The 27,890-nt window shown below is 32.0% G+C and overlaps 1 protein-coding gene across 1 annotated transcript in view; it reads right to left on the bottom strand.

Moving 5' to 3' along the window:
• Nucleotides 1-27,890, bottom strand: part of LOC115882450 (eyes absent homolog 2) — an 87,135-nt gene that overhangs the window by 15,703 nt on the left and 43,542 nt on the right. The window contains exons 3-6 of the mRNA XM_030900518.1: nt 8,594-8,784; nt 4,839-5,028; nt 1,928-2,201; nt 1,708-1,873 (exon numbers count right to left, since the gene is read on the bottom strand). Coding sequence (XP_030756378.1) covers nt 1,708-1,873; nt 1,928-2,201; nt 4,839-5,028; nt 8,594-8,784 — 821 coding nt within the window. The remainder of the gene's footprint in view (nt 1-1,707; nt 1,874-1,927; nt 2,202-4,838; nt 5,029-8,593; nt 8,785-27,890) is intronic.

Here is a 27,890-nt window from a genome sequence, read left to right as displayed (position 1 = left end):
TATTGTAATAATTCACAAAGAGTTAAACTTTATAAGAATCAATTATAATAGGTTTTACTATTTTAATTGCTAAAATTTCGAAAATTGTCATGGTAACGAAATTCTTGAAATGAAACAATTTTAATAATAGATAATATTATCTTTTAAATGGTTTTACTGAAAAAAATCGGAATAGGCACGGTATAGGAACATGATACATCGTTGAAAAGCAATTATATTTGTGTTTCTATTTCTATTTGTGGAATAATGAACTAGGCTTGAATTTAACATAAAGATTTGAGCAATTTTACCAAACAGAAATATGAATTTTGCTCTCCCTGTGGAATATCCAATCGGTTGATTTAGACAGATCTTATATATCGAATTTATATAAAATTTCAACTTTTTTCAAATTTGTTGAATTTATGACTACCAATGTTTATTCAAGATCATTATTTTGTCAATTTTACACATGTTTTATTTTTTATCTCAAAAACTATTAGATAGATATAGGTTAATATAATATTCAAATTCAAATAGTTTATTTATCTTTTTTTAATATTAATATAAAAATTAAACAAGCAAAAAATTAGGTAAAAGGGACTGTGTCGCGATTATAAAAAAACCGATACACAAAAACATTAAATGTTTTTGTGTCGCACAGCCCCGTAGATATTCAAAAATATATAAATACATAAATTACATAAAAAAATTGATGGAAAAAATATAAAATAAAATACAAAAAATGTAATCAAATATAAGGAAAAAAAGAGAAGAAAGGGGATGCAATCAACGGGTATGACCAGGGGGAAGGCTAGTGCACCAGGGAAAAGTTAAATTAAATTAAAAAACAGGTTATTACTAGTATAAAATTAAAATTAATAGGCGACGAAAGCAGGCAGGCAGGCTAGTTACTCGTTTAAATTATTTATTTATTTAATAGAAAAATTTTGGGATGTGAAAGTAGTTTCCAAAAATGTAATAATATACCGGGTGTTCCATTTAAAATTTTAAAATAAGAAAGATGCTACCGCTTTTAGTATGAAGCGGCAACACTGTAACGCTGAAAATATTTTAGATAGATAGAGCAGGTGCCTGTATGTAAGAATCCAAATTTTCAAAAAATAATATATTACTGTTAAACCAAACCAAACTTCTAACGTGCCATCGCCGTGAATCACCCTATATAACATACATTTAACAAATTATTATAAAAGCAATCGAAAAAATTAATTAACAATTAAAAACTACACCACATAAAACGAAATAAAAAAATGATAACTATATATTTTACTGACATTACCCAGCGCGTAGCGGCACGGAGTACCGCTCCTTCCATATATAGTTGTCAGATTTACAACAGAATTGCTACTGAAGCAAATTCGATGGATATGCAATTACTACGACCAAAGGTGTCAAATATCCCGAAATAAGAATGGCACCACCTATCTATGATCCTATAAGGATATTTTGTTTTTATTAAATTAGTAAAATTGCGGTACAATATTCTGGACGCGCCTGCTCGAGGGTTAAATGTATAAGAAAGAAAACCCAGAAAAGATCAAGTGGTTTTCAAAATTTAAGTGATTTTTTTTTATTTTCGAAGTAAACTAACTCAGTTATTTTGGACTTCTTTGAAAAAAGGCAAAGAGAAAATCTGTTACATTTATCGAGATCTACCAGCCCTGAAAATATTTACACTTATTTAAGACTCACCCGGTATATTACCTGAAAGAGATGTAGCTGCTAACTGATAAGTCGAAGCCCCAATACTTCCACTAGAACTAGGAGAACTAACATAAGGAGAGTAAGATTGTGCGGCATAATAAGTCCCTGCGTATTGACTAGCTTGTGAATCAGCATAACTTGTGCTGTAAGGTCCGTATTCCACTCCCTATAACCAAGGTAATTCTTTAGTTTCATGTTTTTTATTTTTTCCTTTACAAACCTGTGTAAAACCCTGCGCAAATCCGGTAGTGCTCCCAGTGCTAGCTCCATAAGTACCGTAAGGGGAGTATTGACTGGTCTGCGCTCCTGCACTTCCAAACGCACTAGCTGGTGAGGCATAAGGCGCTGCTATATAGCCGGATGCCTTACAGGAGGCCCTTGTGGGGCCTAGGGGCGAATAAGGGTACGACGAAGTGCTATAAAAGGGGCTCGATGAAGACGGGCTGATGTAGGAAGCTGCAGCAGAGCTGGATGAGCTGTATGCTTGGTGCATGCTAAAGAAAAATTATTTTTATTGAATTAGATCCATATACACTCAGATGCAAAAAAAAACGCAACGGAGAAATTTATGGTCAAATTTAAAGTGTTTTTTGACAATCCAAAAAACAAAATGCTCAGGAGTCATGGTTCTCACCGTAAAATTATATTTTAGGAAAATTTACAGACGAAATTAATGCACAGGGTGTTTTAAACTTAGAGTAAAAAACAACCCCTCGATTAACCCTGTATAATATGCTAAATACTAAAGTTTATAAAAACCTGAGTTTACGAATCAAAGTTGATATAATTATATACAGAAAAAAAAATTTCTCCGTTGCGTTTTTTTTGCATCTGAGTGCAATAACCTGTTATCAATTTTGAGCTTGTAACTATTATCCCTAAATTATTAACTAAAGCATCGAATTTATATATAGTTCATACCAAATAAACTTTTAGTCACGTGATTAAGCCTGACTGGCACAGCGTTGCCCATCCCTTTTATATATTTTCTTTTAATCAAAATATTTTAGAAAACAAAAATAAATTAATTATAAATATATAAAGAGTTATTATTTACATCAACAAAACTCACCTTCTTAACAGCTCTTAAGGGACATAAAAGGCCAATACTACCGCTTTCCCGTTCAAAATATTCTAGTAAAGTTGCGATGAGTTTTTTACGGCTATTAAGCTATATTTTGTACACTTCGCACTAAAAGCGGTTCTAAAAAGAACAAAGGTCTGCTAGAAAAAATGTTTAAGGTTAAAGTATCACAACACAATTCATTTAAACCAAAAACTCGTAATACAAAACTAAAGTGTCAAAACGAATGACAATATTAAGAAATAAATAAATAAATGTGGCAACTTGACATTTTTTACAGCAGAGCTACCACCTGAATCCCCAGATTAAATTTCAGTTAGTCAGCCCGGCGCTGAATATTTCTATGGTTGGCAACAATGAATTTAAAAATCGCGATTACGTAACTAAAAGTTTAATTGGTATTGAATATATATCTATTAATTTCGCAACTTCATACTATTCCTAGAATTTTGTCTGTTAAATTCATCTAGCTATTCTGGTACAAAAATCATTAAAAAACATGTTTAGAAATCTTTATTTTTATAAAACCGTATTGTGTATTAGGTGTTGAATCATTTCTCTACAGTAAGCAAATAACTGAACTGCATACAGGGTATTTCTCAAGTAGTCTAAAAAATTAGGGTGTGATTACTCATATGGGTTTAAGAAAAAAAGTTTAGGTATATGATCATGCGGTCTCAAGGGCCCTGTTCCCAGAAGAATCCCTGACTAGTCAGCACGTTTCTTATTGGTTGAAATGGGTAGAAACCAGACTAACAATCAGGTTTCTAGGCATTTTAACCAATGAGAAACGTGCTGACTAGTCAGGAATTCTTCTGGGAACAGACTAAGTACTTTTTGATCTACAGAGTATTAAAAATTAAAAAAATCTAATTTAATCGGCTTAAAATAAATGGTAGCTACTGCGTTTTTTCGAGAAAACAATTTTCTTATTGAACTTTTGATTTTTAAATGGTACCCTTGGTATTTTGTTTCTTTATTCAATACAAATTAACACTCTGAATAGAATGACATACCATATGTCAACTTTTGACATTTTCGAATAAGTATGGTTTATTTGTAATGTTGCAACATGAACATGCGATTCATAACGACAATTTGACACGAAATATCAAGTGTGTGGTACCAAATTATTCGTAAAAAAATGCTTTTTCCAAATATGCTAATGAGCCACCCTCGTTCCATTTGAAAAAATTGAGTTATGATTAAAAATACGATTTAAGCATCTTTTAACTGGCCAGTGGGACAAGACACTAAAAACATTGCAGGATCAAATCTATTTTTCTAAGGCTACTTGATTAAAAATTAGTGTTTTTAACACAGCCATGGCACTCTAGATTGAAATTTAAAATTCAATTTTGTTTTAAGCAAAAATGTCAAAAATTGACATATGACATGTCATTCTATTCAGAATGTCATTTCCTATCGACTAAAGTAAAAAAACACCAAAGGTGCCATTTAAAAATCAAAAGTTGTAGTCATTTCCGGTGAAACAGGAAGTGGCCGAAAAGAATTGAATACATCAATCAATCCTAATTTACATATGTCATATACTAATATACCAAATCTCGATTTTTATCTGAAAAAATAAAAAAGTTATAGGGGTTAGCCACTTTTGAGACGCACCCGGTATAGTTAATTTTTTTTGAATCTCGATTTTTGCAACATTTTGTTTTTTTGTGGAGTTCTCGTTTTAAGACGCATTCTGACGATTCGTATACTTGACAAACATTTGTAATTTTTTTTTAAATGGACACGGTTTATATATATTTTTAAATGGACACGGTTTATATATATTTTTAAATGTTGGTAGCTTATTAAGAACTTTTATAAAAATATGATATATGTATTCTATACTTATTATCATAAACCAGGTAAAAAATGTATTTTTAACATAAATAATACCTAATTTAATTAAACCAGATTAACCAGAAAAAAACAGTACAACAGACACGAATTAGGATTGACAACAGTAGTTTAACGTTCATTCGTAGGTCGATAAATATTCTGAAATAGTGCTCAAATCTTAAAGGGGAGCGACTCTCACCTATTGTAATACTGATGAGCTTGCGCATAGGCCTGCGGGTAGTCTTTGTCGTAGGCGGCGGCTCCTATGTCGGCGGGCGACGCCCCATAGAATGGCGCCCCGACGCTCGCCGCCTCCTGGTGCGCGGCCGTCAGTGCTGCGGCCACATCGCTATCACTCAGGCCTGGCGATTTGATTTCGCTCTTCACACCTGTAAAGAAATAACAACATAAATCACTTCAATCCTCAATCCAATACCACGATCGTCTATTGTAAATAGTTCTGTTGTGGTCTTCTTATTTTTAGATTGTATTTTTCAGTCGTATCCTTCTTAAAAAATCTATTAAATAGATACTGAACCAAATTGACGTATCTAAATTCTTTGACGTCTAATCTTTGGCAAGTAGTAAATAAAAGGAAAAATGCAAGAAAAAATGGTAACAGTTGCATATACGGTTTTCGGCTATTTTTGGACTATATAAGAAAATTTTTATATACTCACATTCTATTGACCTTAGAGATTATAAATATGCTGGGGGAGAAGAGAAATTGTGTTTATTTAAGTATTTTTTCAACCAAACAAACTTACGGGACCGGGGAGCGAATAGGGGTGCGGGGCGGGGTAAAAGCGTATAAACTGGTAAAACATGACATACAAATGTAGAAAAATCGCATTTTCCATTTAAAAAATTGAGAAAATATAGATTATGCAAGGAATTTCAAAATATTTTAATTTAATATTTGACACATATTTGACGTTATGAGAATTTTAACACTTGATTTGACATGACACCGACAGAAGGGAAAGCAATGTTGCCAGTCCCACTGAATTTTCTTTAAAATTTTTATATCTGTAGATTTTGATTTTTTAAACTAACCCAAATGAAGCAAATTAAATTAAATAAAACAAACATTGAAAAATGAAAATAATATATTTTATTTTGATGAAATATATAAAAATAAAACCTTAAACTAACAAAATATAAAAAACAAAACCAAAATAACGTTTCACTCTTATGTTTTGTTTTGTTTTGTGTTTTCTTCTTTTTCACTAGATTAAAAAATAGTTTATATATTTTTAGTGCTATTTGGGATCCGTTTCAGTTTATGGCCCTCAAAATTAAGAAATTTTCTATAAAATGAAGTGTCTATTCTAATGCTGTTAAGACAAACATAAAGAGCTTGAGTTGAGGAAAAATGCAATTTTGGTAAAATAAGAGAAAAATTTTTCTAACATTCGAAAAAAAAACAAAGAATCAAACCAAACAAGATCAACCGAATCTAAACCAAACCAACCAAAACCAAACAAAACAAACCAACCAAAACCAAACCAACCAAACCGCTCAGTGTGTTTTCATTGCTAGAGCTATAACTAAGCAATTCCCTATGCCGCTGGTGGCGATTTAAAAAATAAATAAAAACATTTTAAAACCTATGACGCCATTTTTCCCTTTCTTCTTCTTTTTTCTCAAACTCTCCTTTTCAGGAGAGAGTTGCGTTGCCTAGGCTGTCAGGACCATTCTGGCAAAGTACTTTTCTGCTTTTCTTTTGGGTGGTCACGTTTTATGAACTTTCACAGATTTATCTTTCTTAACGACTAACAGTTATTGAGGCTATTAAACAGGTTGCTTTAAGCTCTGCAACTATTCAGTTATGCATGCATTCTTCGAGTACTAAGCAGCTCTAAGTCCCAATAATTGTGCATTTCAAGAAAATGTGAATATGACATTTCAAATTTGCGGCTAGTTTTTTTCTTGATTACAAAGTTAATGGTAGGCTTGTTATTAGTAAATATTTAGAGTTTTAAATTACTAACATTCAAAAACAAAGCGATTTGTTTTATGTGTTCTATCTTGTTGAATTTAAAAAGGATGTCATGCAGGGAAATCGGTTTTTGCTCTATCTCATTGTCGAAATAGGAATATAAGATTTTTTGGTGATTATAATTATGTGGACAAGTAATTATCAAATGAAAGACATCAGCAACCTCTCCACACTGACACAAATTATCTCTATTAATTCTGATTTTATCATTACCGGACAATTGCAGATTTGGCAACTTGGCATCAACTCACAATGTTTGTCAAGATTCAACCTTCACTACTGTCAGCATATCCTTCAATGTAACGTAACCCATATGTAACCTGCCAATGATATCTAAATAAAACAGTTTTACATAGTTTTTTGAAGAAATTTTACATTAAAAGCTTAATTAAAGGATTGTAAAATGGTTGTGTTATGAGTATCTTTAATCAGAATATTATTTTTACCCCGCCCAGCACCCCTATTCGCACCACGGTCCCGTAAGTTTGTTTGGTTGAAAAAATACTTAAAGAAACACAATTTCTCTTCTCCCCCAGCATATTTGCAATCTCTAAGGTCAATAGAATGTAAGTATATAAAAATTTTCTTATACATATAGTCGAAAAATAGCCGAAAACCGTATATGCAACAATTACCAATGATATACCTTACTAGCGAAAAGTTATTCCATTATTTCCCTAGATTTTTGACCGAAATACCTACCACACCTACCGCACACTACACAACCAACTATTTTACAGTCTTCTTCGATAAATCGCAATAGTGTCACTGTTAATTTAAGTTCTGTTACAAAATTTCCTTCTAGATTTACTTTTAAACAACTATCACTAGTAGAAAAAATAATAAATAACATAAAATAACCTCAGTAAAGACTGACAAATCCACAAAATTTCAAATCAAATTCAAATGTGTCCAATGAACCGTCAAACAGAACTGTCAAGGATCTCCACCCTAGGGTCCTTTGTCCGTCTATAATACCTTGCATGAATACCTACATGGATAGCATTATACTCCTTCCTTAATCTTTTTATTCAAAAGCTCTATTACACAGAACTGCACATTATTTGTCAGGTAGTTACCATAAAATGACACAGAATGTGTTTGTCGTTCGTTCTCCTGATTGACAGAATTTGCACGACTTTGTCAATTAATCACACATCGGCTTTAAATGCTTGTTGATCTTGCAGCGGCTTGTTAGCAGACTCAATATGGTTTTGACCAATGACTAAAGAATACAAGAACAAATAGCATAATGCTGTGCAAATAGCACCCGAGACCAAACTGTGACCATTCTTCCAAACAGTGCCGTGGCACATATTTTTCATAACATAGCCGCTTGAAGTGATAAATGTTTTCACTACGCCTATGGTGTATGCGGTGGTATCGTACTAATTAATTACGAAAAAACGTATTAAAATGGTAACAAAAGATACAAAACTAGTATCGACATATAGCACATATCAAGTATATATTTATAATATCAGAAAAATAATTATCGAATTCAATAAGAAAATTAAGAAAACGCTAAAAAGGTGGAGTGGACTGTTTATTTGCCTATGAAACGTAACTCCTGGCTCTTTCTTATCGCTGCGGCTTTTATACTTGTAGACAATCACAACTAATCACCATTGTAATAAAGTTTATACAAAGTTCACTACACACAAACTATTAAAAATCACTAAAATTGTCGCTGATGACCAGCTGATGACTCATTCGTTATGTCCAAAAAAATGGCGTCTAATGTCACAAATTCTGCTGCAACCCGCATATGGGCGTTACATGTTCTTGTATTCTTTAGTCATTGGTTTTGACAGTTGTCTTGCCTTTGCTTATCAAATATTGCCGTGAATTTTGGCGAGCGTTCTACTCAAATGAACTGTTGCCGGCTTCTGCAGTAATTTCAGTAGGTATTCTTTTTTGGGTGCATAAAAATCAAAAACTATTTTAATTACCTTGGGTATCTAATAAAGGCCATCCGGCGGTCGCAACCGCTGCGAAGTTAGCTAGACACGGTGGTCCACTTGCGAGGGAATCCGAGGAGCTGACAATACCGCTTCCGTTGAGATGGGCTGCTGTTGGTGGCGAACCGCAGGAACTAGATGAGTGACCACTTTGTGGCGACATAGGACCCCCTTCTGTTAACCTAAAACAACAAAAATAGTATAATTTATTTGTTTATATAACATTATTCTAATAAAATGATTGATGTTTTTTCAATAGCTTTTCTCTAGTTTGTTACGCCACTGACAAGTGTTGAATAATTAAGTGAAAATTATATATAAACACGTATCTGTCAAGTTGTCGGCCTCATAATCGAAAGATGTGCTACACTTCCTAAATGCAACGCAAACACTGTTGTCATATTTTAGATAAACTGAAAACAGGAGAGACGTCGAATTGGATGTAGGCTTAGATTAAGAATAAAACGATGTAGGCACGGTATACAGTTCCCCTGTGCTTAGAAATCTCGAAATCACATTGGCAACGCTGTATTTGTAACTCAACATGTGCGAACCAAATGGTAATCTTCATCTCTATTAATTCTTGGTGGTTTTTTCGTTCTGGCACTTGTTATATTCCCAAGCCAACGCCTTACTTACTGAGGATAGTTTTTCATGAATAATATCTTAAATATTATTTTTTCCAACAAACTACGGGTTTCGAGCAAAATTCGCAAAGAAGGTGATAAAATAGTAGAAATTCTTCATAACACTGAATTGTCTCAAATCTTGTAAATTTTTATCCATTTGACACTAGATATTCGGTTATTATGGAAATAACTAAGTCTAAAAATAACGAAATTTTGAAAAATGCAGGTATTTTATAAAATTATTAAAAAAAAACATTCATCCCTGAGATTGTGTCAAAAAGACTCTCACATTGATTTTCTTCAAACATTTTTTCTAAAGTTGTTGGGACTTCAATGGTTGGATAAAAATATTAACACTGTTTTGAATAAAGCATAGTATGAAAAATAGTCGAAATAATCTGCCTGTTTTAGCCTTTATTTTACACGTTTTCATGCCGCTCAAAAAATAGTGGACCCGGTCATAAAATTATGAGAATTACGGCGTTTGTAGAAGATTTATGTACAAAACAGAAATGAGGCTTAAATTTGTGAAATTTTTGTTTTCGGGCGATTTTTAATGGTGGTTAAATATCATACGAGCGAAAAAACGGTGTCAAAGACGGTTGGAGAATGACAATCGATGATAATTTTGGCGAGGTCAAGCCCTAGACGTCATTACTTGGCCCGTACTTTTCTTTATTTTTTAATGGCGCTTACTGCCAGTTTTCTTAAGAAGGTTTTAATTTTTCAAGCTTTATATTGAGTATATAAAAATTATTATTAGATGGAGTAGTTTAAAATTCAAGAAAAAATATTTTTTGGAAATAGATTTGCCGTGTAATCTATAACAGTGTCTTGTACACTTCGCACTAAATGAGGTTCTAAAAAGAACAATGTTCGACTGCAAGGTCTGCTAGTAAACATTTTTAAGTTTAAAGTATCACAATACAATAATTTATTTAAACCAAAAACTCGTAATACAAAACTAAAATTTCACAACAAATAACAATGTCAGGAAATAAATAAAGAAATGTGGCAACTTGACATTTTTTACAGCAAAGCTACCACCTGAACCCCCAGCGGGAAATGTAAATTCCAGTTAGTCAGCCCGGCGCCGAATATGTCCTTGGTTGGTAACAATGAATATAAAAATCGCGTTCTCGATTACGTAACTAAAGAGTTTAATTGGTAATCGAATATACTTAATTCGCTTTCGTTTGTTGCAAATCGGTTGCAGTTGAACACTCCAGCATCTACAGAGATAAAAGTGTGCCTTCTAATCATTTTTTTCAAACATTCTTTTCAAATAGTCGGTGTGAAGAGAATAAAATAATAATCATTAACGATTTATAGGTTTGTTCCAACCCGCCGCAGAACCTTTTCAGAAAATTCAAATGTGTTCCAACCGAGATTTGACGGTTATTGGACGATCCTATTTGCGTACGGTAGGTTGCTACCTTGGGATCGTTTAGTTACGATTTCAGAACGGTAATTTCGGTACATGATCCAAATTGAGAACTGTTTGGATTGACTTGCGCATTAAAGCATATTGGCAGAGATTATCGATTTTTAACAGCTGATTCTGGTCCGGCCTCCGGCTGATTCTTCGCCTTGGTTATTTTTTACGAATTCCCATACGTGTGCGTTATACTTTTGCTTGTGTGTTTGTGTGGAGTAAATCGTTCGGAAATTTTAATTAATTTTTTATTTATAAAATAATGTTCAAAGATTCTACCACTGCAATGAAATAACAGGAAACTAAGCATAACAGGATCATAAAAGAGAGGATAGGTAAGTGAGTTAGTGAGTATACAGTTGAAACAACACTTGCCAACAATTACTGGATTCTGATTCTCCATTTCAAGAATAATAATTATTATTAACTGCAAATTGCAAACAAAAATAATAGGGTTATGTTATGAAATTCTAAACAAAAACAAAAAACCGATCGATACACGCACGCTTCACACTTGACAGTCCCGAAAACAATCCACAAAGCGTCCCAATGTTGATACTTTTTGCACCGTCACGTAACTATTCGAAGTCCGCACATGCTAACAAAGTGCAAGAAAACCGATTCGAGTACGATTTCGAAACGATCCCGAAATGCTGTTTGGAACAAACCTCGAAATACATTTTTTATATTTCTTTCGCATGGGCAAAAGCAACTTTGAAGCTCTTCTTCATTTTCCAATTAGGACATCGGACATCGGTATACTCTAGCACTGTCCAAAAGGCAAAAGGTAAGATAGGGTGCTGCAGTTTTGAGGCACACTCGAAAATCCCCACAAGGGTAAATATCAAAAAAACTTAACGGTTAATTAAAAACTTAACAACTTTTAACGGGGGGCGCTTAATATCATACTTAAAAAAAACACAAAAAACTATAGAATATATATTTTTTTCAAGTCAATATAAACAACTCAACTGAAAAACAGCCAAACTCCAACATTTACTTTATACAAAAGCACATTTTTACAGTATTTCGAGCCCTTTATTATTTGGAATGCACTCGTCGCTAAATGTGTCTCACGCCTACGCAAACACTTTTCAAGTACCTAGCACCTTTTCGAGTACCATTCCGGTAGTGGCGTCCTTTAAAGTACCCGTTTTGGCCAAAATAAGTATCCCCTATCTGTCAAAGGAACGCCGGTCGTCAAGTATGAGGCCCCTTTTCGTCGGGATGGGCTAACAAAAGACCTTTTGTGACATAATGGACTTGAAAACATGGCGGGGGGTCTCAATAATGAGGGATAAGAGTGATAGAGACTTGTATAAGGGATGCCGGATGTTGTCTACTCAGAAAATATTAAGCACAGGGGGTGTAATAACAACAATATAGATATTAGCTACTGGATCAACTATGGAACATTCATAAAACTGAAATGTCTTAATTATTTTTGACGAAGTACTAATAACTCTAAATAAGTTTCTAATTTGATTGATTTACACCTTGCATTACTAATACCGTATGATCGAATAAAAACGGCGTCAGCGATGGCTATGAAATGAAGATCGCTGTCATTTTATATGTAAAATTAAATGGGAAATGTCATCGATCGTCATTTCCAAGCCAACTGGACGCCATTTTTTTTTCGATCGTACGATATAATCATTCTAGAAAAACGTACTGTACTCCGCATATTAATCTGGGGGACGTCTAATCCATGCTCCGCCATCGAGCACAACCGTAACATCCGAAGCAACTGACAACATTTTTGCCTAGTCTAGCTGATCTGTTGTACAGGGTGAGTCAACAATAGAGTAAAGTCCATTATCCCATTTATTTCAAGGTTTACAAAAAAATGTTTAATATAAAAGTTATAGGGATGGTTAAGATACACATTTTAAAATTATTATAAAGTATACAAGGTGCTTCAAAAAAGTGTGGCGGCTATAACATATGTTTTTTTAAATGCAACGCCCTATTTTTTATTTCATTTTTAGATTCTGCGTAAAATTCCATAACTTTTTTATATATAATATTATATACCTAAAATTAATAGTTTTTGTAATATTTCAATTTATTTAAACAAATGTTTTGCAGTGTGATAAAAAATTGTCAGTGGTGCCATTGTTTCTGAAGTTGCAGTACCAAAATTTGGTACGAGAGTTTTATAGAGATGAAAAAAAAGATATATGTAAAGATATTTTAGTTAAATGATACAGGGTGTTCAAAATATATTTATGAATTTCAACTATTTAAAATTAAAAAATCTCAAATTTTTTAAATGGGACACCCTATATATTATCATTTTTTCTGGTAGATTTGACAACACTCTTCAACTTTTATTAAGTATGTCATATCCCTATTTTTGATAGTTTGCGATTTATTCCCATTTTTTTCTATTTTACCCATATTTTTAATACAATTAGCCTATAAAATCATAGTTGCCATGACAAAACAAAACTATTTATTACTTACCTTTAACAAGTAGCTTCATAATTAGTTACAATTGCTGGTATTAGTTAAAATTAATTAACTTTACTCAAATAAACTAAATCGCAGTAGTGAATTTCTTGGTGTATTTCTATATTATGAAAGATGACACTTGGGGTTTTTCGTCGGGGCGAATAGCCACAGATTAGGGTAATACTAGATTACGTAATTGCTGAAGACTACTGATATATGAATTTTCTTCGACATACAGTAAAGTTTTTTCTCGTAGTAATTCTGGTTTATAATTTGGTAAAGCCAATATTACTACTGCCGCGAAACCGTCTCATTACACACTGAAGATGTTTTCTAGATAATATACATACATCTATCCTTATAGTAGTTAGCAAAGTACTATATAATATATAGTACTGAACCAAAAAATGTGGTTTTCTAAGCTTGTGCATGTATATCAATCACATTGACTAATTCATTTCAAGAAAATCTGTAACTATTATCTCTACCATTTATACTTATTAGAACAAATTAAACTAAAATTCAAATTTTGTTCTTAACTTGCTTAACAGACATGAAATTCTGATAATTATTACTTTTTGTCATGGCAACTATGATGTTATAGCGCAATTGTATTAAAAATATGGGTAAAAATAGAAAAAAATGGAATAAATCGCAAACTAATAAAAATAGGTACATATATGACATTCTAAATAAAAGTTGAAGAGTTTGGTAAAATCTATCAGAAAAAATGATAATAAATAGGGTGTACCATTTAAAAAAATTAAAATACCTTAATTACTTACCCTGTACAGGGTGGGTCAAATTCGACGCTTTTAAATGGAAACACCCTTTTCTATAGGAGATAGACGTAAACTAATATCGGTGTCTGGAGCTCAATTTTCATCAAAAACATGATGGTGAAAACCGCACATCAATATCTGTTACCGTTTCGGAGTTACGGGGTGTTTTTCAAAAATGTGCATTTTTAACAAATCGCTGTAACTTTTTTGCTATGGAAAATTTTGTATTTCTATGAAAACATTTCCAAAACACCTTTTTACATAGAATTTAATGGTTTAAGTATATTTTTTTTAAAATTAATAATTTAAGAGTTATCAACAGAAAAAATGATTTTTTATTTGGGACACCATCTATATTTTTAATTAACTGAAAAGAATTTAAAATTACCTTTCCAAAAATATAGCACACTTGATATTTTGTTATAATCCCCTTCGAAATACAGAATTTTTAAAAGTTCGCCACTTTTAACTACTAGGCTTTGAACCCCTTATTGATGATTTGCCCTTAATGGAACTCGAAAACATATTTTTCCCGCAAGACGACACACCGCCTCTGAACGCTGAAGTTATCTGCAAATTTTTGCAGCCAATTTCAAGAATAATTGAATAGCTAACCAAGATCCCAGCCGTTGGCTTTCGAGGCCGCCTGACTTAGTGCCTATGGATCTAATCCTATGGATATATTTGCGGAAGAATAAAGGTTCCTTATTCTTCCGTATAATCTAGACAAGAATTAAAAATACTTAGCAGTTAAGAGAGGGTATCTTTCACCCCCACTGAGTTAATGAATTCCGCGAGATACGTTCAAAAACTACCCCGTCTGTCCATAACAGAAGACGGTCGATATGTCGAACACCTGTAGCAAAATCTCATGTCTTAGTTTGCTATTTATTTTTATTGTTATTAGATATAGTTTAACTGTGCTGATGTAGGTTAAATATATTTTAAATTGTTATACAATTCTGTACCTCTCATAGCAAATATTATTTTCGTTTTAATTGATGCTCACAGCTAGATTTTTTTGCATTACAGTCGGTGCCGTTCAAAGCCTACTTGTTTAAAGTGGCCGAATTTTTATATACTCTATATCTCGAGGAGGAATCGAGCAAAATATCAAGTGTGTTATATTTTTGGAAAGGTAATTTTAAATTATTTTCAATAAATTAAAAATATACAGGGTGTCCCATATAAAAAATAAAATTTTCTGTTGATAATTCTTAAATTATTAATTTTAAAAAAATTATACTTAAACCATTAAATTCTACGTAAAAAGGTGCTTTGGAAATGTTTTCATAAAAATACAAAGTTTTCCATAGCAAAAAAGTTACAGCGATTTGTTAAAAATGTATATTTTTGAAAAACACCCCGTAACTCCGAAACGGTAACAGATATAGATATGCAGTTTTCACCATCATGTTTTTGACAAAAATTGAGCTCCAGACACCGATATTAGTTTTCGTCTATCTCCTATAGAAAAGGGTGTTTCCATTTAAAAGCGTCGAATTTGACCCACCCTGTACAGTTGGGATTAACGTGTGGTCCGATTAAATAGTGTTCACTGTAGTAGTTCCCATTTAAGTATTATTTAATCACTGTGATTTTAGATTACGATCTAAACAATCTGAAATAATAGTCTTAATAAAAATAAAAAGTTGTGTGTGCACTATGTGCGCATATTTGAAGTGAAACTTCTTACTAACAGCTATTAAATTGAAGGATTTGAAGGATATATATATATATATATATATATATATATATATATATATATATATATATATATATATATATATTTTAATGAATGCTTTTTATAAATTTCAAAAAAATTAGAGATACTAAAACACGGATACTCTAGTATTATAATTTTATAATGTTTTTTTTAATTTTTATTTAGGCAATTGTGACCATTAAACCAAAATATATACTACTACATCTATATCTCTGACTACTACTAACTGCTATTAACCAATAATTTGTTTTATGTGGTCTGTGGTCTGTTTGCAAAGGGCAATGAAAGAATCCAAGGACAAATAACACCCGAGAGTAAACGATGTCACCAAACAGTGCCGTGGCACATATTTTTCTTAACCTAGCTGTTTGAAGCTTAGGTTTGAAGCAATATTTATATTTTTTGATAATTGTTTTGACTACGCCTATGGTGTATCATACTAATTAATTACGAAAAAAACGTATTAAAATATTAACAAAAGGTACAAAACTAGTATCGACGTATAGCGCATATCAAGTACGTATAGATGTTAATTGAGATTGAAGAATAATTATCGAATTCAATAAGAAAACGCTAAAAAGTTGGAGTGGACTGTTTATTTATCTATGAAAACGTAACTCCTGGCTCTTTCTTATCGCTGCTGCTTTTACACTTGAAAGCTGAAAAACTAATCACCATTATAATAAAGTTTATACAAAGTTCACTACACACAAACTATTAAAAATCGCTAAAATTGTCGCTGGTAACCAAATTTTGACTCATTGTTTGCCATCAAAAGAATGGCCTCTAAGGTCACAAATTTTGCTGCAGCCCGTATATGAGCGTTACATGTCCTTATATTCTTTAGCAACCAGCAGCAAACTCATAGAATATGTATTTCTTTTGCAGAATTAAAATTGTCACTCGTTGTCTTTTTTAGATAAATGTCACTCGTCTTGTAATTATTCGAATTCTCAGAATGTTGTTAACAAAAGTTTCATCTTAAAATAAATTTTTAATCAATCACAATTGTTTATCTCCATCATTTACCGGATTAATAATACAGAAATTACAGTTCAATTACAAACACACACACACACACACACAATTCATTATTTATAGTGATTTACAGTAATTACTTACTTACTAAGAGTGATTTACAGTAATTACTTATTATTAAATCATACGAATATTCTCGTTGATTATTGTTTTGAAATAAATATGACAGTGTCCTCCAATGAAAATGCGAGAAACTAACTATAATAATAATTGTAATTGTGAGGTGGCAAATGAGCTAGATGCTTTACCTAGACCGTTATTCAGAAGCTATACAAACCTATCGATGAAAATATGCATGAAAATTTACTTCACAAATGAGAGCTTTCCAACCAGAGGATATTGGTACACAGGTACAGTATCAAGTTTATTATAGTGATTTTCTTAGCCGCGTATGTCACGGGTCGTTACCCAGATTATCACGAGATAGCGGGGTTAAATTGTTTTACAAAGGGGTATATCTACCCCGAATGGGCTAGGTAGTTGTGGCAATACTGCCGCTACCACTTATCCTCTCGCTAGCTCGTGTCTCGTGTGTCATGGCCTTCCCACGGCCGTCGTTAGTTTTTTTCGTTTTCCTGTCATTACCGATTCTGAATCGTCCTAGAACTCTGCAGCGCATGCGCAAATGAAATAATGTCTTCATATTTCCTTCTGCGCATACGTATCACAATTCTAGGACGGTTCAGAATCGGTAATAACAGGAAAACGAAAAAAGCTATTCAAGACCGTGTATCAGTTTTTGAAAGATCTCATGTGAGACTAGTGGAGGGAGAGGGGGTTGTAACATATCTACGAAGGAGCGAGGTTGTTTCAAAAAGTTATCAAAAAGATAATTAATGGACGCCCCCTTATTAGTGAAAAGTTTTTCCATATTTCAACTTTTTAGTCGAATTTATTGCAGGCTGTACTATATAACGAAATTTGATATATTATTATCTTGATAATACGCACACTGTAATATAAACCCTGACAATTTCTTTACCAGATTTAAATATACATAAATAATACAAAATAAATACAGAAAGACACACAATTCTTTGATTTTACTACGAAACTTAAACGTTAAAACATGGATAAATCCGTCTAATCCTATCCTACTCCATCAATAGCCATCAACCTGTCAATCTAATAAAGCAATCAACAGAAATATATGGCTATAGGCCGCTTATTTATCTTGGTAACACGTGAACTTCATTGACTCGCATAAAAGGCTTTATTTTTTTTATTGGATGCACACAAAAGCCCATCTGTTCAGCACACTGTTTATTTTAAGTGTCAAGTAAAAAAAGAGAGGATAAATCCAGCGTTTTGCGAGGATGCAAGGTTGTTTCTTTATTAAAAAAATTAAATATATATACATATTTATATATATATATATATATATATATATATATATATATATATATATATATATATATATATATATATATATATATATATATATATATATATATATATATATATATATATATATATATATATTACAAGATACAGAGTGTCCCAAATAAGTAAAAAATATCAAAGTTGTATTTTTTTAAATGGAGCACCCTGTATAATTATTACATTTTTAGTTTCTACGATTAAAATAAAGGGTAAATTTGATTAAGGTTTATTATACTTAAACCTTACCTTTTTGAAATATTTTCAATTTTGTGAAATTGCAGTAAAAATTTTAAGGCTTCATTTCTCCAAGGGTATCAAAGTTTTTAATACTAAATATTTACTGAAGTTTATTTACTGATCAGTTATTGTGTTGCAATAATAAAAATAATACTACCTTATACAGAGTGTCTAAAAATTTATTTTAAATAATTATTAGCTTCAAACGGCAATACCTTGTTTAATTTAAATGGAACACCCTGTATATTTTACGAGAATCAGATGCACAATTTAATTGTCTATCAAATTATATTATACCATTTTTACCTATCTCTTTAAGTTTCCGTAGGAAATGCATTTTCTTGTAATTTAGAACTTATTTATCAATATACCCATGGACTATTGACATTTTAGATTATTTTTAAAGATGTACCAAATTTTAAAGAATACAGATATTAATATTGTCGATATAATTCGTTTATTTCATTAAAAAATAAAAAACTGTTTAAATATTTGTTAAAGAGGATCAATTAATATGATTCCAGTATTCAAACTACATTAACTGACTGCGTTGATTAATAATAATTGCTCCAAATACTAGAAAACTAATTTTGTATGGGCATTAGACAGTGTGATAAAAAGTAACACCTTAAAAATGAAATTTCATTTTTCATAAATACTTATTTATAACAACAGAGACTTTAATTTGATAACTTATTATTATATTGATTTCTGACTCAAATCCACATTTATTTATAATAATTTATTAACGAACACAATTAAGTATGTAATTAATTAGTATATGGGCGGAAATAATGGTGTTATATTTAATTAATGGTATACTCTTTGATAAAGATTTAAATAGTTTTCTTTTTGCATACAAATGGGCTAGTAATATTATCGTTTTGCTAAAAACGATAATATTACTAGTCTGTACATTTTGTACATTTGTTGCTTTAAAAACAATCTAAAATGTCAATATTCCATGGATATATTGATAAATGAGGTCTAAATTATAAGAAAATGCATTTTCTACGAAAACTTGAAGCGATAGGTAAAAAATGGTATAATACAATTTGATAGACAATTTAATTGTGCATCTGATTCTCCTAAAATATACAGGGCATTCTATTTAAATTAAAGAAGTTATTGCCGTTTGGAGCTAATAATTATTTAAAATAAATTTTTACATGGTAGTATTATTTTTATTATTGCAACACAATAACTGATCAATAAATAAACTTCATTAAATATTTAGTATTAAAAACATTGATACCCTTGGAGAAATGAAGCTTTAAACTTTTTACTGCAATTTCACAAAATTGAAAATATTTCAAAAACGGTAAGGTTTAAGTATAATAAACCTTAATCAAATTTACCTTTATTTTAATCGTAGAAACTAAAAATATAATAATATACAGGGTGTTCCATTTAAAAAAATACAACTTTGATATTTTTTATTTATTTGGGACACTCTGTATCTTGTAAAAATATTTTTAAATTATAGCTCTAATAGTCCTTCAACGAACCCCAAACTTACAATTTGTAAAAATCTCATCATTTAGCTACAATACTCCGTGTCGTATGTGGTGAACAACCTTGTATAACAAATAAAAATAAAGAATAATAATAATGAAAATTGATAATAAGAATAATGGAAATAAAGAAACAATATGACAGTTAATGAGGGAAATTTGTGATAACACATATTTTCCAATAAAGTAATACAATATTCAATATTGCAATGTTTTTATATTATTCGGAGTATAATTGTTAAATAATTAAATGTCCTAATATAGTCGTTTGAAATTATCTTAAAGTTTCTTAACAAGATACAATAATTATAATAATGAATTTTTAAACAACAAATATTTTTTGTATAAGGTCAATATCGAGTTGGCTCGAATTTCGAGTTTTGACGAAAGTACTATTATTAACTAACTAAAAGACGTATTTTAGAGATAATATAGGCTAAAAAATGTCTATACCTATGTGGCGGATTCATCTATCCAAAAAAATCCTTATTGGTTTTTCGCCACTGCACTGCAAGAAAAATCTACAAAATAAAATAGTTATTTTTTGTAAACACTTCTGGGGGTTAAACCTAAACGGACGCTTGCTTGTCAGAAGTTGTGTTTACAGTAATAAAAATTTGCCTAACAAAGAAAAAAATGCTTAACGTTTCGGAAAGTTTTCTCTTTCCGTCGTCGGAAGCAAAAAAATATAAAGAATCAAGAAAAAAACTATTTAAAATATTTAAATTGAACTATTCGAGAACACTTTACTTTTTAAAACAGATATGTCTACAAGAAATCGTTGACGTTCTGTTAAAATGACATTATATTAAGTTAAACTTCAAAATTAACAATTACTACCTGATAATTACTTAATAAGGTAAAACCAAAAAGCCCAAACTTTCTGTATGATTATTTTTAAATTTTACGTATGTTATGTTTATTTATGTAATGTTCTTTAAAATCAAAGAAGCGATTGCCATACATTATACATTACTAACATCTACAGATGCATGAGCAATACATTTATTTTTATTAGATTGAATTAAAAAAGCCTCTTTTATTTTTTTTAGAGGCTATCGCTTCTTTCATTATGATTTTTTTTGCATTTTTATTTTGTAGATTTTTCTTGCAGTGCAGTGGCGAAAAACCCATAAGGATTTTTTTGGATATATAATAATGTACTAGATATGGGCAACTATTTAACCACCAGTAGCGGGCACGGGGGGGGGGCATGGGACCTAGGCCCCCCTCCCTAGTCTATAAATTGGTTTAAATATTAGGCTTTTGAGTTAAAAATGGCTCCCTAAAAAGCATATTCTACATTACTTTTTATTTAGCCCCCTCCTAAAAAATTCCTCTATCCGCCGCTGTTAATAAGTTAGTATTTAAAATCGCCAAAAATGTCCGAAAAAGCAGTTTTCTTGTAAAATTAGAGCACTAAGGCTTCTATATGTCTCGTATATACCATGTGGTGTGCAATGACGAATCCAGGATTCTGGAAAGGGGGGCTTGACTCAAAACTTTACTCAAAGTATATACTCAATAGAGTCGTTTGTGACAAAATAAAATAATAATATATAATATACAGGGTGTTTCAAAAACGTGCCATCTCTTGTGTGGAGATTCCTCACATAAAAATAAGATTTATTTTTCATATAAACATAGGTTCGACTCTGCTTTGTTTCGTACCTACAGGGTGAAGTCTTAATATTTTTTCGGTTTATTATAATTTTCTTCCAAGTACTTTTAGTGTTTTGAATGAAATTTTGAGGGTAAAAGTTACTATAAATGCGACATATTTTAATACTAAAAAAGTGTCGACATATTCACCAGGGACGTGCGTATGGGTTATCACTGGAATATTTTTTTAAAAAAAGCATGTACGCCACATACTTTTTTTCTCTTGTTAGCGAAATAGTGTAAGCAGTTTAATGTCCATTTGGGCTTCGGTGAACTATCCTGACACACGATTTTTCTTAGAAAATGAAGTTTATGCTACCTTAAAATGAACTTCTTGGATTCTTTGACTAAAATCTGATGCGGAAAAACACGTTTCGCATAAAAAAAATTCTTAAAAATGTTGTTATTTGATTTTTATAGCAAATTCCGGGGCAAATTCCATAACCGATAATGAAAGAGTCGCGGACTTGTTTATATCTGTTTCTATGTTTACGTTGACAGTAGTGAAGGTCGAATTTTGACAAATATTGCGAATATACATGGTTCACAGATCAGCTAGTAAATTATCCGGCATTTCATGCATCTTTTTTGTTTAGGGAAAAAAATGACGTCATAGGTTTTAAAATGTTTTTTTAATACGAATTAGATTACTTTAGTTTATCAAATTGGCTAAATTACCGCGCCGCGCGCCGGCGAGACAATTGGTATAGTTATAGCTCTAGCAATGAAAACACGCTGTAAGCATGTTTTCATTTCTTTGGTTAGTGTTTGGCTCGGGTTGAGTTGGTTTGGTATTGGTTGGTTTGGTTTGGTTTTGTATTGGTTGGTTTTGTATGGGTTGGTTAGGGTTGGTTTGGCTGTTTTTTTTTCTTTTTATCTGTTTCACTCTTCTGTTGTTTTTTTTTAGTTTTCCAATTCACACATCACGAAATAAAAATAAAAAACAGAAAAAGAAAATTCAGTGGAACTGGCAACATTGCTTTTCCTTTTGTCGCTGTCATGTTAAATCAAGTGTTAAAATTCTCCATAACGGCAAATATGTGTCAAAAACTAATAAAATTAAATTAAAATATTTTAAAATTCTCTGCATAATCTTCATTTATTTTTATTTAAAACTACTACTAAAAATGGTTACTTTTTGATAAAAAAAAGAAAAATGCAAAAATCGTGTGTCAGGATGGTTCACCGGACCCGTCGATTTGATATTTTGATGATTTTGGCCTCCTTGATGAGATAAGCCCAATTTATGCTATACTAATGGGAGAATATTTAGTATTCCACAGAGATGTCGTTTTCAGTTCATCTAAATTTCTGTATTTAATATGACGGTTTTTGAGTGCTCTCCACAGGAAGAAGTCGTTCGGCGAAAGATCCTGTGGTCTTTTTCTACTGTCTACTGTAACCCCACTAGATGGGAATCAATGTTTTGCTTTTCTTCAACATGAAAAATGTTCAAGTTATTGTTGTTTTTTTCCTGTTCAATTATTTTTGTCTTCACAGTTCCATGTGCTTACTACCGTGCCTTTAGTTTCAAACCTCTATCTAGTTTATTCTTTAAACTGTTGACTTATTCGGTATAGACTTCCCGGAGACTGAGCTGCGAACAAATCTAACATAGCGGGAATACCATTTCCAGCAAAATACCGTTTAACTATCATTACAACCAACCAACTTTTTCAGAAGTTGCGAAAATCTTAATTATTTTATACAAAATTACTCTTAAGTATTTGGTACTTTCAATTTTTTTAAACAAAATGTGACATCGAATTTGACAATGGCACAATCACATTTTTACTGGTATTTTAATTGTAGCTTTCTCTGAGCCGTATTATAAATTTTACTAATTCGAAGGTAAATTTTTGCAAATAACTTTTAAATAACTATTCCAAATGAAACGAAATCCTAGACAAAAATACAACTTTAACGTCTCTTCAAAACACTTTCGCATAAAATTATCTGGCGAGATAATATTTAAATTTTTTAAAATTTACATGGGATTTCCTATGTCCCGCGTTACGAAGCACCACACAGTATATTCTAAAAGTAGATACACAAAATTTTCTACAAAAGCTAAAATTTTTAATTTTTCTTGTCCATGTCTAATCTTTTTGAGGGCACTATGGACGCGAAATAATAAAACCAAAACAGTCAATTTTTCGACTTGTTTCGAAACACATATAGTCAAGAATACGGTCCTGTAAGGAATGACCCTTCGCCCAGAACGACATACGTCACCAGTTAAGGCCTTGTCAACTTGTCAGGCGTTTTACGCGATGTCGCCCTCACATCAAACCATCGAGGTTTAAAAAGAGGACGTCGCAGATATTCTTTCAATGATTTCTTTTATTTTTAACTTGATTTTTTTTCAGTAAAAGCTAGTTATGAACGAGACTGGTTTTGGTCTTGCACAAAAAGTAAGACCAAAACTGCAAGATTTTACGGTCTTGCAATTTTTTACGTTTTTTATTTACGTTTGATTTTTCTAGAATAATTAAAAAAACAGGGCAAGTACGAGTCGGAGTCGCCCACCGAGGGTTTCGTACAAATTTGTAGGTAGGTACATATTATAAAGAGACCCTAAATGAAGACTAAAGTATGTCCCCAGATTGTCTTTACAAGGGGAAAAACTTTTTTATTATTGACATTTAGAGAAAAATGCATTCTTCATAAAAAAATTTTCTTGTTCTAAAATGGTTAATCCCGTTTATACTTTTCCAAATGTTCATACCATTTTCCAGATTTCCAGATTTTCTAAACTACAATTTAAAAAAGCAATTATGTGAGGCTCTTATAATTATCACAGTCCAATTATTGTAATTTTGTTTACGGGCCTTGTCTCGATCAAAAATCTAAGAGACAGTTACAGAAGGTACAGAATTCATGTATTCGCTTAATATATGGATTAAGACCGAGAGACCACGTTACATATAAACTAGATACGTTGAATTGGCTAAATATTGAAGACAGACAAAAATTACATTTTGCATCTTTTTTACACAGAATTTTGCAGAATGGCTTTCCTGAGTATTTGACTAATAAACTGAAATTTCGCCACTCAAACTATGCTATAAGGCAGTGTAATAATATGGAAATTCCCAAACATCGCACGGCGCTATATCAGCGTTCGTTCTCCTACCTGGCATCCAAGATGTACAATTCCAACTTGAATCTATACTCCCATGTAAAAAAGAGGTTCACTTTCAAAACAAAATTTAAAACATATATGGTGAGCGGATATAGAATTACACATTAATTTGATTTATCAATTTTGTATCCTTTACGGAAAAATTCTCATTTTTTACTATTTTGCTTTAACTTATTAAGTTGTTGATTTTTCTTTATCTAAAGTATATTGTTAATTTTCATTTTTCTTACTAATTTTTTTTCTTTGAATGATATTTTTTTTAAGAATGTATTATATTATTTACTTTTTTTATATGCTCGGTTAACTAAACAGCTCTGCTGAATTTCGCCGAGTGAAAAAGAGGCACGTTATTTATTTATTTATTTTAGAGAAAATTAAAAAAAAACATGAAAATATAGTTGAAAACCTAAAAATGAAAACGCGTTTCTATGGTAATATAATTTCGTTCTCATTCTTTGATAGATTGGTACAAGATTGGTATTGATAGAATTTTAATTAACATCATATTTTTTGCTGTTTTAAAATCTTAAAGAAACACAAAATTTATTTAGTTCAATGCTACAGAAAGGGTAATAATAGTTATCGAAAAATGTGATACTTGAAAAACAACAAAAAATATGACGTTAATCAAAATTAATAATAACCAGTGAATAACCTTGAATAATCTATCAAATAACTAACCAATCATAACCAATGAATAATCTATCAAAAAATGAAATCGAAATTATATTACCATAGAAACGCCTTTCAATTTTTAGGAAAAAAATTCTACGGCGTGGAAATTAGGAAAAGTACAAACGGGATTAAGAATTTTAGAGCAAGCAATTTTTTTATAAAAAATTCATTTTTCTTAAAATATCAATGATAAAAAAGCGTTGTCTCTTGTAAAGACAATCCTGGGACGTACTGTATATGAAAAACTACAATTTTTTATCGGATAAATAATAATGTTTCTTTCTTTAAGAGTCGTCTGCATTAGATTACTTGACAAACTCTTTATTTAAATATTTTCTATGTACAAGATATTTAGGTACTAAAATATCTATTAAAAAAAGTCCAGACGCCAGAAGAAAAGTAAAAATGAGAGGACAAAACTGGACCCTGCCAGACCAAGGCTACTTATTAGACTTCCTTGACCAAGACCAAGACCAAGTCTCCCTTGGATGTTGGTATGGAATAAAAATGTAAGTAGATTTCCCGTGTTTTTACTTGTGATTTGCAAATTCAACCAAGACCAAAACCCACTTGGTCTTGGTCTTGGTTGAATGTGTTCACTACTAGCAAAATATATCACCACAATACATCAAAACGCTTTTACTTTGCACTGGACGCTGTTTTTCCAACCATGTTAGCATTATCACCAGATGATTAAAAACTGAAAAAAAAATCGGTAGTTTTTAATCATCTGATGATGCCAACATGGGTAGCGAAACGCGCGTCCAGTGTAAAGTAAAAGTGTTTTGGTGTATTGTGGTGATTTAGTGTTTTATTTTGCTGTTGTAACGCCAGGTTGTAAGGTTCCAATCCCCAACTGTAATAAATGCCCATCACTAGTAAAAACATAAAATATATTTATATTTTTATTCCATGGCAATATCCAATAGGACGTTCTCAATTTGAAGAGTCGTTTTCAGTTTCAATGTCATTTCATACACTTAAAAGAAATATCTACATTTTCTCAAGGTTTCTTCGTTTGTGCTTTCCAGTTTGTAGTCCACTGTTTTTTTAAGTGACTTAGAATATGCTTAGAATGACAGACTGTCATACTGTCATAAACTGTCACTCTCATTGCACAAACTATAGAAGATTCTATAAATTATGTTGCATGTTGTGACTAAGTCCTAAGTGCGAGGTCCCGCCGAGTCGAGATCCTACCCTCTTTGGTAATATTTCTTGGAAAAGTGTACGTAGAGGCCATTATATCGGGTATTTGCTTTGTTCCCCACCGCCACCACTGCCTGTTGAGATTTTTGTCATTTTACGAGCGGTACCATGTGGAACGAACAGACGAAAAGGACCAAGGTCACGAGGGGTTAATGAGGTACCACCATCAAACACCACAAGGAGCATTTTCCACAAAACAAATAATATTGAAATTATGAACAGGAAACCAAAGATTGAAGATATCTCTCGGAAATTGTGATTATTGAAAAAGAAAATTTAACTTACACAAATCCACAGAAATATCCCGTAGGAATGCCGAAAATGCGTTGTTGCCGATTTGTGCATACTGTCCCTGTTGATGGGGATTTTCTTTGTTCGAAAAATGGTCAGCCAAATTTCAGGGCTTATTCCTCATCAAAGAATATGAAAAAAAGTTCCTATAAACGTCGGTCCGGAAATGCATAGTTTTAAAGATACAGGATACATGTTTAAACCTTTTAAAAACTATTTTTTTGTTAGGTAACTATTTTTTTGTTAATCATGTGCTGAAATTTAGCTGTGCATTTTTCGAATACCCTGTATGGTTGCACAGATTATTTATATGAAGCTTTAGAGACGCAGATTCTGTTTTAATTTCTTAGTCTAATTTTCAACGTTCGAATCCCCAGAATGCAACGTTGCCGATTCGTGCAAAATTTCCCCGTCGGCGGGGAATTCCGTGTTTTAGCATCGCGGGTGGTCCCGCGGTACTGCTGGTTCCGCGGGATGTCTGCGGGAGGTCCGGCGCGTCGTGTGACAAAACAGGCGAGAGAATCGATAGACTGGCCGGGTCGTGGTGGCTATTAATCGGCCGGACGGAGCGGTATATGCCATCAGGCCGACCCCGCTTTCTTATTCCGCCCCGTCGGACATGGTTCGTTCGCGGGACTCCCAAATGTTAAACGGGTCCGACACCCGCCGACATAAAACCGACCGGAAAATATTAATTTGGGACGACGTCGAGCTCCAATTTGAGGTTTTCAAAAGACCCGCTATTTTTTCCTTGGTAGGGCGTTTTTTTAATCACCGCGCTCATTTTTCTCTGATTATCTGGATGTTTTTGGAAAATTGGCAACTTTGCATACATTTGTCTTTGATTTTTAGGAAAATTTGGAAGCAGAACCCTTATACGATCACTTTGTTGCCCTTCCGTCCGTCTATCTGTCAAGACTCTTTATCTCGGGAACATGTGAAGACGTTGAGTTGAAATTAAAACCATATATACCCATTTGGTCATTTTAGAAGTGTCGTGTGGATTTTAACGTGTAAGACAGAGAATAATATAAATGACCGGTTGACAGAGAGAAAGACAAAATCAAAAGCGGCATACAGTGTTGTCGGGTTTTTTACGTTTGTA

Source organism: Sitophilus oryzae, unplaced genomic scaffold (assembly GCF_002938485.1).
Source record: "Sitophilus oryzae breed Bouriz unplaced genomic scaffold, Soryzae_2.0 scaffold_1112_pilon_pilon, whole genome shotgun sequence".
NCBI lineage: Eukaryota > Metazoa > Arthropoda > Insecta > Coleoptera > Curculionidae > Sitophilus > Sitophilus oryzae.
Note: the sequence above shows the minus strand (reverse complement) of the source record. Positions and strands in the feature narration are given on the sequence as shown.